Genomic DNA, 12,184 nt, shown 5'->3' on the forward strand with positions numbered 1-12,184 from the left:
CGGACTGACAAGCAGGAAACAGCCTGTCACACTCGCAATACACACAGGAGCCGCCCACCCGTCCGCCGCACGGTGACACACATGGCGGCTTAAACACACACACATCATCAGGCTCATGTGCAACAAAATGAAGCCATTGAACGGGCATCCCATAATGATCACTGGCCCTAACACGAAACTAAAGAGGACTCAGCGGCATGCCACAGAGACACAGCGCTTCACTTGAGGTCTCCATCTCCGTCCCCGTCCCCCTGGATGGACTTCTTGATGCGCAGCAGCATGGTGGTGAGCCACTGGTCCAGGCGGGATATCGAGTCAAATTCCTTCACCTGGTTTAAGGGAAGAGGAACAGGAATCATTCCATGGAAATACAATCAAACACAGAACTACACCGCCCCACACTGCTTAAACATTTACAGATCCACTAGCTTTCTTCATTTAAAATCATTCATTCCAGTTTACAACTTTCTTCATTAAAAACTTTCTAAATTGCTCTTATGCTAACATGCGATGGCAAAACTCCGTAACAGCCTTTATAACGGGACGAAGAGCACGTTTGGCGTGACAAAGGACATGAGACCCTGCATAAGAACGAGGGGACATGGAAAATTAATGTGGCTCCAGTATCCACTGAACACAAACAAACGTATTTGCAGTGAGGGAACATGTGGAAGCAGAATTCCTTTACCTCATTTCCACAAGTTATGCAAGAATGGACTTTCATAGGATGAAAAGGGTTTGGCGGCAAAAGTTAAAGGGGAAACCTCGCCTTCCCACTGTTGCTTCAAAGCCAGGATGAATGACTTAATCAAGGACACTAAGAAATTCGCTCGATTATAAACATAAGATGGAAAACGATGAGAAAACAGGAAACTGATGAATGTAAAAATAATCTTCCCATTTACTTTATGCCGAGAATATAACAAACTCTCATTGCTTTGTTTTTATGTTTTAAATTTAAGTGATCAGATTTCACTGATTTTACTTGACACTTATTTATGGATCAGATTATTTTCCATAGAAAACATTCAAACAACAGGTCATAACATTATGTGGTATATATTTGCCTCACAGCTAAATTCAGCACAGCTTATAGAACTGTCTAATTGTGAAGGCTGGCGGGATCTAAAAACATGCCTTTTGGAAAACACAACGTAGGTGTCGTGCAATAATGTCCAAATAAACGTTCAGCATTTACACGATGAAAAGGAGAAGGTGTTTCTGTAATGTAAACTTTCAGAGAACATGCTAAATCCCAAAAGCGAACATACTGCTTCTGTGTAAGCGTCACTGTTCTGCTCTTCATGAGCTTCTAGAAGTTTCTGGGAACAAAAATACAGAAAAATTAGTTTGGTAGGCTAAAAAGTTCCATCTATGAATGGACACTTTAAATACGAAATAGCCTTCGTATCACACTAACTGATGTTGCCAAATGACGTACAAAAATGGGGAAATTTTCAAATACAAGTCAAGAGTTACCCCAAGTCAGGGATCCGGCCTTGTGCTAACATGCCTGACCCACCAGGTTAAGAGCAGTGCGCGCCTGACCCTAACGGCACCTGAGGCCTAGTACGCAAGAGCAGGAAGGCACGGGGCTGCGCAGTGAGCAGATTCACAGGATGAAAACGTCACTGTATCCCAGCCCCACCTACTTACTTTCAATAACTTGCATTCTCTCGAATCAGTGAATGCCGGAAACATTTCCTCGTATTTCTCCAGAGCAAGCTGGGAAAGAAAACCACTCGTTAACATCTGAGTCACTGAACCAGGAAACGAAGCTTTGACGTTCTACTAACTTCAGTACGATTTATTTACATCCTACTTAATTATCACTCAACATCAAAATCAACCTGTGTTGATCAAACCTGTTTATTGTGAATTTCAATTAAGAATAAACTTCTAAACCAGTTTTTCCGAATGCGGTTGCTGTGGGGAAGACCACGTGAGCCAGATCCAATGTTCGGACCTCCCAGAGCAGGCGTCTATTTTCACGCGCTGGAGGAGGCTCTGCCCGGAGCGCGGAGCCCTAACCCCGACCCCGAGGACACAAAGGCTGCCCTGTCCCTGCCTTCACCTCCAGCTCTCTCTTCGCTTTTCTCCCAACCCTCACCCCAACTCCATTTCTGAGTTTAAAAAAAGACACGATTCTGCTTTTACTGTCTCCCCTCAGCCCCTAATTTCTTTAAACCAAAACTACTGAAGGAGTGTGGCCCCCAGGGGGCGTTCACTTAAGAGAAAAGCCTCAGCAGCTGTCACTCCAGCTGCGGTAGTACAGCCAGGACAGGGTCAGAGTATCACCCTCCATGTTGCTTTTCATGTACGCGGCACAGTCTTGCTCCGAGCGGGTATCACGGACAACGGCTGAGCACCTGTGCTTAGGGGTGAAGCGCATCAGAACCCACGCTGCAGGGCCCCTCACCTTGGCATTCAGCTCATCCACTATGAAGTGACAGAGGGCAGCTTTAAAGAAGTAATCCTTTGCACTGTACTTCAACAAAGGGTTATCCATGGTGTTGGCCCCAACCTAGGCACAGAAAGTGGGATCAGAGTGAAAAGGTTTGCCCTCCTACACTAGGCATGCTGACCCTCATCTACTCTTTAGCAAGTACTCTGCATCTTACGTTAGTCAAGCTATGAAATCCATTCTTTTAACCCAAAGCCATGTACCAGAAATGTTACTAGACAAAAAAACCAATATTTAAGACATAAAGTGCTGACCTATTAAAAAGGACTCAGCAGAATTCCACATCCAGGAGGATGGAACAGACGTGCTGTCCTCTGTCCCTCCTGCTAAGTACAACTAAAAGCCTTGGATCTTTTATATGAAACTAACGTAGGGAGACTGAAAAGTGGAGAGAAGAGCAGACCAGCCAGGGACACAGGGCAAACACAGCAGGGAGTTCCCTGGTTTTTCTTTTTCTTGCATAAATCCCTGACTTGGAACAGAAAAACCCAGCAACCCATAAATGCCGGTGGGTGCGGCGAAAGAAAGAGAGGGAATAGATGAAAGCCTGCTTTCTCCAGCCAGAGGACCAGGAGAGGGGCAGCTAGCAAGACAGAAAATGTTTAGATGACACCTGCTCTGATCCACCCCACTCACAGCAGCAAAAGCCAAAGAGGAAGACAAGACGCCCATCCTCCTGGGAGAGCCCCACTCTCCTGCCAAGGAGGCCAGAGCAGGAGCCAGCCTGCGCCCCCATCACAGAGGCACTGGAGACCACGTGGGGACTGCATCACCTCCTCCCAGTGGGAAAGAGGCCCCCTCATCTCCCAGCGGGCATGGATTCACCTTTACCTGCTGGTAACCAGGCAGTCGGGTGGGGAGCTTGAACCCTACCTCCACCTGGCAGGAGCGAGGCCACACCCCTTCAGTGCCAAAGAAAACCAGCTGAGAGAGGAGGTTTAAACAAGACCCTGTCTTATAACACAATGTAAGAATATCCAGTTTTTAATTAAAACTCACTTGCAATACCAAGAAAAGGGAACATCTCAAGTTGAATGAAAAAAAGACAACTAATCAGAGTGAAGTAAGTCAGAGAAAAACAAATACCGTATATTAACACATATATGAAGAACCTAGAAAAACGGTACAGATGAACCGGTTTTCAGGGCAGAAATCGAGACACAGATGTAGAGAACAGACGTATGGACACCAAGCGGGGAAAGCGGCGGGGGGTGGTGGTGGTGGTGTGATGAATTGGGAGATTGGGATTGACATGTATACACTGACGTGGATAAAATGGATGACTAATAAGAACCTGCTGTATAAAAAAATAAATTAAATTTAATTAAAAAAAAATAGACAACCAATAAACGACAGCTGTCACATAGCAGAGATGTGAGACTTATCTAACAGATTTTAAAGGGGCCTTTCTAAAATGCTTCCACAAGCCATTAGAAAACTTCTTGAGACCAGAGGAAAACCAAAGCACCAACGAAGAAAAATTCTCAGCAAGGAACCCCGGAAGATACAAAGAAGAAATGAGTGGAAACTTCAGAACTGAAATACACAATAACTGACATAAAAAGTGGATGGGTTCAACAGCAGATCCCATGGAACAGAGGAAGGACTCAGTGAACTGATGGGAGAACATTAGAAATTACTCAGTCTGAACAACAGAGAGCCGACAGACCCAGAAAAGAGGAGCAGAGCATCGGGACATAGAGGATAATAAAACAAGGCATAACATCTGGGCTTTCTGAGCCACAGAAGGGGAGAGAAAGAGGGAGTGGCTAAAAAAGCACTTGAAGAAATAACGGCTGAAAATTTCCTAAATTCGGCAAGAAACAAACATAAACCTACAGATTCCAGAAGTTTACTGAAATGCAAACAGCATAAAAGCAAAGATACCCATGCTAAGCCACATAAACTTCTGAAAACTGAAGACAAAGGAAAAACTTTCTGAAAGTAGCAGAAAGAAACACCACCTCACCTACAGGGAAAACAGCTTGAATAAGAGCAAACTTCTCATTAGAAACCACGCTGGTCGTAAGGGCACATTTTTCAAGCACTGAAAGAAAAGAGCTGTCAACCCAGAATTGTGTACCCAGGGAAGATATGCTTTAGGAATGAAGGGGAAATCAAAACATTCCCAGATGAAGGAACCCCAAGAGAATGTTTAGCCAGCAGACCTACCCTAAAAGAAGAGCAAAAGGTTGTTGTCTAAGTAGAACAAAATACAGGAAGGAATCCTGGAACATCAGGAGGAAAGAACACATTAAGCAAAATATGGGAAAACACAATGGGCTCTTCTCCTCCTGAGTTTTCTAAATTAAGTTGGATGATTGAAGTAAAGATTGTAACAGTGGCTGATGTGTTTCTAAAAGTGTGTAGAGGAAATATTAAAGACAATTATATATTGAATGGGGGAGGATAAAGGAACAGAAAGTAAGGTAAGATTTCTGTATTTCACTGGAACTGAAAAAAATGATGACATCATTAGCCTGTGATACTTTATGTAAATATAATACCTATAGCAGTCACTACAAAAGCTATTTAAAGAGATATACCCAAACCCACTATAGGTAATCAAAAACCCCCTGGAAGGTAGGAAAAAGGAAACAGAAAAACAAAAAACAGAGAATAAACAGAAAACAAAAAAATAAACTGGCAGACTTCAGTTCTAATACGTCAATAATTACATTAAATGTGAATGGTCTAAACATACCAATTAAAAGACAGAAACTGGCAGAGTAGATTAAAAATACGACCTAACCCTATGCTGTTTACAACAAACGCACTTCAATTATAACAATATAGGCAGGCTTAAAGAAAAAGGATGCATAAAGATATATCATGTAAACATTAATCAAAAGAAAGCAGGAGAGGCTATATTAGTATCAGAGAGACTTCAGAGCAAAGAAAATTACCAGAGACAGAGAGGGACACTGTATAATGATAAAAGGGTCAGCCCAACAAGAAGACACAGCAATCCTAAATATGTATGCACCAAACAGAGCTGCAAAATATTGTGAAGCAAAGGCTGACAGAAATGAGAGATAAACAAATCCACAGTGATAGTTAGAGACTGTAACACTCCACTCTCCACAACAGAAATAGACAGAAAATCAGCAAGTATACAGAAGAACTCAACAACTCCATCAACCAAGAGGAGCTAATCATTTATAGAACATATCACCCAGCAACAGCAGAACACAGAATATATGCCAAGACCATATTCTGGGCCATAAAACAAACTTCTAAGAATTGAAATCACACAGAGCGTTATTTTCCAGCCACAACAGAATCAAACTAGAAATCAACAACAGAAAGATAACAGGAACACCTCCAAACACTTGGGAATTAAACAAAACACTGATAAATAATCCATGGAAATCAATAAATAAAATAAATAAAAATAAAACAATGTAACAGAACTGTGAGACACAGTGAAAGCAGCACTTAGAGGGAAATTGAGAGCACTAAAAATGCCCACACAACAAAGAGGAAAATCAATTAGCTAAGCTTCTACCTTCAGTGCCTTAAAAAAGAGCAAAATAAATCTGAAGAAAATAGGATAGAAATCAGGATAACAATAGGAATCAATGAAACTGAAAACAGAACGATAGAGCAAAACCACTGAATTCTACCAAATGTCTAAAGAATTAACACCAATCCTTTACCAACTCTTCCCGAAAAGGAAGAGGAGGGAACACTTTCTAACTCATTCTGAGGCCAGTATTACCTGGCTACCAAAGCCAGACAGAGACATTACAAGAGAAAATTAAAGGTCAATATCCCTTACGAATGCAGATGCAAAATCCTGAACAAAACACTAGCAAACTAATTCCAGCAACTTACAAAAAGGATTACACACCATAACTATGTAGTAAAGGATTAATTTTGTCCAAAGTGCCTTTGCCCACGATTCCTGGTAGGTAATCTCTAAGCCCCTGGAATGTCCTGACTGAAAGAGTGTTTTTGTTTACCCAGTGGTCTTAGACCATGTAGTTTAGCTCAGCCTATGGAGGGACTGCAGAATAAGGCCAACCATGTTCAGGCGAGTTTCTTCCCCGGTGGCAATACCCTACACATGCTTTCACTCATCGCTGTTGGGAGAAGTCAGTGCTGTCTGCACAGTTCCACAGTCCCAGTCTGGGCAGGACAACAGGAAGCTCACACTCAGGGCTCTCCTGACCTCCTCTCTGTGCCTCTTCCTTTGGCTGATTTGGGTCAGCATCCTTCTGCGATAATAAACCATAACTGTGATATAGCAGCTTTCACTGAGTTCTGTGAGTCCTTCCAGAGAATTATCAAACCTGAAGGTGCTCTTGGAGACCCTGAAACTTTTCAACAACCAAACAGGATCTATCCCAGGGATGGAAGGTTGGGCCAACAGATAAAAATCAACCAATGAAAGACACCATGTTAACAGAATGAAGGACAAAAAACACAAGATCATCTCAAAAGATGCAGAAAAAGCACCTGACAAAAACAAATATGCTTTGATGATAAAAACAACAAACTGGGAGGAGAAGGGAACTTCCTCAAACTGATAAAAGGCATCTGCAAAAACCCACAGCTGACATACACTCAATGGTGGAAGACTGAATGCGTTCCTTCTAAGACAGGAACAAAACAAGGATGTCTGCTCTTACTACTTCTACTGATCATCATTCTGGAGGATCAAGCCAGAGCAAATGACAGGAAAATGAAGTAAAAGGCACACAGATCAGAGAAGTAAAACTATCGCTACTTGCAGAGGACAAGATTTTGTATAAAGAAAATCTTAAGGAATCCATAAAAACTCATTAGAGCTAGTAAACAAGTTCAGCAAAGTTGCAGCATATAAAATGAGCAATTAAAATCAGAAAAGAAAATTGAGAAAACAATTTCATTTACATAGCATCAAAAAGAATAAAATACTTGGAGTACATTTAACCAAAGAAATACCAGACTTGCACACTACAAAACTCTAAAACATTGTTGAACAAAATTAAAGATGATCTAAATAAAGGCAAAAGCACCCTGAGTTCACAGATTATAAGACTTAATGTTAAAATGACAATACTTTCATCAAAATCCCAGCTGACTTTTTAGCAGAGATTGACAAGCTGATCCTAAAATTCATGTGGAAATGCAAGGGACCCCAAATAGCCAAAACAATCTTGAAAAAGAAGGACCAAGTTGAGGACTCACATCTCCTGATTTTAAAACCTACCACACAAAGCCACAGTAATCAAAACAGTGTGGTACTGGCATAAAGACAGAAAACCAGTAGAATAGAATAGAGAGCACAGAAATAAACCCTCACTTATATGGCCACATGACTCTCAACAAGGGTGCCAAGACCCTTCAATGGCAAAAGGACAGTGTATTCAACAAACAGTGCTGGGAAAACTGGACATGCACACGCAAAAGAATGAAGTTGGACCTTTTACCTTCACCACATACAAAAATTAACTCAAAATGTTTGAAAAACATAAACCTAAGAACTAAAACTATAAAACTCTTAAAATGAAACATGGGGAAATGCTTCAGGACAATGGGTTTGGTAATGATTTCTTGGATCTGACATGAAAAACACAGGCAACAAAAGAAAAAGCGGACAAATTGGACTTCATCAGGACTTAAAACTTTATGCATCAAGGGACACTAATAACAGAGTAAAAAGGCAACCCACAGAATGGGAGAAAGTATTTGCAAATCACATATCTAATAAGAAATTAATATCCAGAATATATGAAGAACTTCTAAAACTCAACAGAGAAAAACCCAATTCAAAAAGGGACAAAGAGGGACTTCCCTGGTGGCACAGTGATTACGAATCCGTCTGCCAATGCAGGGGGCACGGGTTCGAGCCCTGGTCTGGGAAGATCCCACATGCCGCGGAGCAGCTGAGCCCATGCGCCACAACTACTAAAGCCCGTGTGCCTAGAGCCCGTGCTCCGCTACAAGAGAAGCCACCGCGATGAGAAGCCCGTGCACCACAATGAAGAGCAGCCCCCGCCTGCCGCAACTAGAGAAAGCCTGAGTGCAGCAATGAAGACCCAATGCAGCCAAAACTAACTAAATAAATAAATTTATATTTTTTAAAAAGGACAAAGAAACTCAACAAATATTTCTACAATGAAGGTATACAAATGACCAATAAGCACATGAAAAGATTCCTAACATCACTAATCACTAGGGAAATGGATATTGAAAACACAATGGTATATCACTTCACACATTAGGGTAGCTATTGTTAAAACAGAAAACAAGTGTTTGTGAAGCATGGAGAGCTGGAACATGTGCACACTGACAGAGGGAATGTAAAATGGTGCAATTTGGCAGTTCCTCAGATAGTTAAAAAGGGACTTGCCACGTGACCCAACAATCCCAATTCTAGGTATATAAACTAGAGAACCGCAAACATGCCCGCCAAACCTGAACACAAATATTCTTAGCTGCATTATTCATAATACCCCCAAATGCAAACAGCCAGATGTCCCTTAACTGACAAACGGTTAAACAAACTGTGGAGTATTACAGTTACCCCTCCAAACTGTGGAGTATTACAGTCACCCCGCGGTATCCAAGGGGGACTGGTTCCAGGACCACTGAGATACCAGTGTCCACAGATGCTCAAATCCCACAGTAGGCCCCCCATATCCGAGGTTCCACGTCCACGGACTCACACACCACAGGACTGGGAGGAGGGGAGGATGGGATTTCTTTGTGAGATGATGGAAATATTCTAGAACTAGGCAGCGGTGCTGATTATACAACTTTGTGAATAGACGCAAACTCACTGATGCGTACTCTTTAAGAGGCTAAATTACATGATACGTGAATTATATCTCAATAAAAATCATTACTAAATAAAAAGTTGAATTCAAAAAGAAGATTCAGAATGCCTTCTGCCGGAAGCTGCGCAGACAGCAGCCTCACCTGCTCGAAGATCTCGATGGCCTTCTGGTACTGCTCCAGCTGGGCGGCGTACGCGGCCACTTTCAGCAGACATTTGTTAGCCGAGCTGAAACCGAGAACCAGAGCAAAAAGAAAACACTCCCAAAGAGAAATGACAAGACGTCTCAGTGCACCTTCACGTGGTATGATGCAAGGGGCTCCCAGAGCAGAGTGAAGGTCTGTCTTTTATTACATGTAACAAAACCCATTGAATTATATCAAGAAAAATAATACTTGCCTGTTGGATTCTTCCCCTTTGTAATAATCAGCTGACTGTTCGTAATGGGCGATAGCCTGCAAACACACACACATTTTATTCAAACTATTTGTTTGAAGAGTTGCATTTAAAAACTACATTTGCACAGATATTTTTCCTATAAATAAACCTTTTCCAGCAGCAAATCTTTCACACCCCGGCCTGCTTTATTTTGGGAACACAAGAAAGTATGCGATCCCAGCAGATGGCTTGCTGTCCATCAAAATCTCCTCTTCCCTACCTCCCACCCGACAAATGCCCTGCCACCCCGTCTCCCCAGGTCTGCTGCAGTTAGGGGCAGCCAGGTGACCTGTCCTTCCCAATTGGATGTAAGCAGACACGCTGTGGGCCACCTCCAGATGTGGCCCACACATGTGACTCTGCAGCCTTCTCCAGGCCTGTCCCCTTCCCGTGAGCTGGAAGGCAAGGGCCACATCTAGTGATGCTGGAAGCCGCAAACTGAAGATGGCAGCCCTTCTGTCAGCCTGGTTCCCAAGTGATGTCCCCACCACCGCCAAACCCCAAGCAGTGACAGTGGACTGCTATTTCAGAGACGTGTGAGGCCCTATTCCATTCAGATCTATGGCTTGCTGCAGGAGCACAGACTTTCCTCACGGATACCTAAGGGTCATCCAGAATAAAGGTGTTGCCTTCCACCTAAGATGGGGGGAGCTGTGAACGATCAAGTGGAGAGGAAACAGGCTGCAGCCTGGAAAGCTAGAAGCCCTGCTCGTGCTGCGGCTTAAGACTTAGTGAAATCAAGCACCTGACAGCTCAGAAAGCAGAACCGTGCCTGCTGGAGCAGTGACCCCGCGGTTAAAAATAATGGGCTACCGGGCTAAGATGAAGAATGATACAAAGTATCAGTACGAAAGTTCTGCATGAAATGGTAAATAAAAACAGCCAGAAAAGAGTATATACAAATACACAGACATGTGGAGGAAACACCTGGAATCCACCCTTTTGGAGCACAGTCAGAGCCCTCACACACACACACACACACACACACACACAAAAAAAAAAGCACACACACAAGCACACACACACACACACACAAGCACACACGCTTTACTCTCCCGCTACACCATTAGCTCTGAGGGCAGGCAGGCCCACGCGGCTTCGCTCCCAAGCCCAGCGACGCCTGTCACACAGCAGGTGCTCAGCCAACAGGTGCTGAGGGGACGTGGGCAGCTGCATTTCACAGGCGGTCCGGATTACACTACCAGCACCATCATGGCTGACGGGAATGCCTACCAAAGAAAGGTTTCCCATGAATTTCTGCTTAATCAAACCTGATCTCTCAACTGTCCTCATTCTCTGAAGTACTTTGCACCCTTTCCCATCGTAATAAAGGGGTAAGTATGGGAAACAATACCAAATCACTGTGTAAAGAGTATCAGGCTGTATAACCTCTTCCCATGGAGGGAGCGTACGTACTACTCACCTTCCTGGCTCTTACCGCCCAGAACTCAGGGAACAGTGCTGGCTGAACCATGAGGAACTGCTGTTTTGGAGGGTTAAAAAAAAAAAAAGGCCAAATGCGGATGATATGGTTTAACCTGACACTTAGTAAATAATGACACTGGTTCATCAAGACGTTATAGCTCTAAACTACCGCTAGATTTATCATAGTAAAAGAAAAATTCTGTTTGGTTTTTAATAATTAATAATGTTAATTAAACCACTAATCAAATTTCATGGTATTCCCAAGTTTTGACAGAAAATAGTTGAAAAAAAACTTACCTAGCGCTTAACAGAGAAGTTTCAGAGAAAAGAGGCACGGGTTATCTTTGGATGTTCACACTAGTGTGGAATTTTAACATGTAGTGACATTAATCAGGCACAAGTCGACCCTTACACGTTAGGATTCAGCCCAGAGTATCTTACAATTTCAAGGATGATAATAAATATCGAAAGTAGAACACAGCCGCCCATTACAACAGCACATGTAACAATAAATCCAGACACAAAAATCAGTTATTATCCTGTAATTTGGGTAGCGTGCCAAAGGAATCACAATACTCCTCCTTGGGGAGTCTGGTAAGCGTCACGGTGCTGGAGAACACTGGGCCCTGAAGGCAGAGACTGGGCTCTAGGACTGCGGTCACCACCAGAGTCTTAAGGCAAACGCAACAGCTAAGGGTCAACCTCAAGAGTCCACTTTGTAGGTGAAACAGCCTTAAACAGCCTTCAGATGGGATCATTCTTTCAGAACCTACGCCCTGAGAACCTGCCATAGACACTTACCCTACACTGTAACAGACAACACGAAATCACGTTCTCCAGGGGCTGAGACGGACACGAGTCAGAGCTCCTCTGGGTCACTGAATGTTACTGATTATTATTAAATTAATGTTTTACTTGGAAGTCAAAGGAGTATCGTGAGTTTACGGAACTTCACATTTCCTTGTTCACCAGCTAAAATCTGAGTGAACCAGGGAACACATCGTGGCCACATTAACAGGGAAGAAACATAATGAATCAGACATAAGATGCCTCAGTGTAACTGATTTTTCAAACAAACATCATGCGCCACC

The 12,184-nt window shown here is 42.9% G+C and overlaps 1 protein-coding gene across 1 annotated transcript; it reads right to left on the reverse strand.

The window, feature by feature from the left end:
- Positions 1 to 216: 216 nt before the first annotated feature.
- On the reverse strand, positions 217 to 10,174 carry LOC102995222 (beta-soluble NSF attachment protein). The gene is made up of 6 exons (XM_028485831.2): positions 9,630 to 10,174; positions 9,374 to 9,458; positions 2,420 to 2,524; positions 1,657 to 1,725; positions 1,272 to 1,322; positions 217 to 329 (listed from the first exon to the last, which is right to left on the reverse strand). The coding sequence occupies exons 1-6, from the start codon at positions 9,701 to 9,703 to the stop codon at positions 219 to 221; spliced, it is 495 nt and encodes a 164-aa protein (XP_028341632.1). The 5' UTR covers positions 9,704 to 10,174; the 3' UTR covers positions 217 to 218.
- Positions 10,175 to 12,184: the final 2,010 nt, after the last annotated feature.

Source organism: Physeter macrocephalus, unplaced genomic scaffold (assembly GCF_002837175.3).
Source record: "Physeter macrocephalus isolate SW-GA unplaced genomic scaffold, ASM283717v5 random_567, whole genome shotgun sequence".
Taxonomy (NCBI): Eukaryota; Metazoa; Chordata; class Mammalia; order Artiodactyla; family Physeteridae; genus Physeter; species Physeter macrocephalus.

What these genes read in the sequence shown, in the direction of transcription:
- LOC102995222 (XM_028485831.2), bottom strand. Translation starts at nt 9,703, where the DNA reads ATGTGTGTGTGTTTGCAGGCTATCGCCCATTACGAACAGTCAGCTGAT. An exon ending in GAGAATGCAAGTTATTGAAA is followed by an intron (nt 1,323 to 1,656) that starts GTAAGTAGGTGG and finishes TTTTGTTCCCAG; the next exon opens with AAACTTCTAGAAGCTCATGA. An exon ending in GTGACGCTTACACAGAAGCA is followed by an intron (nt 330 to 1,271) that starts GTATGTTCGCTT and finishes CCCTTAAACCAG; the next exon opens with GTGAAGGAATTTGACTCGAT.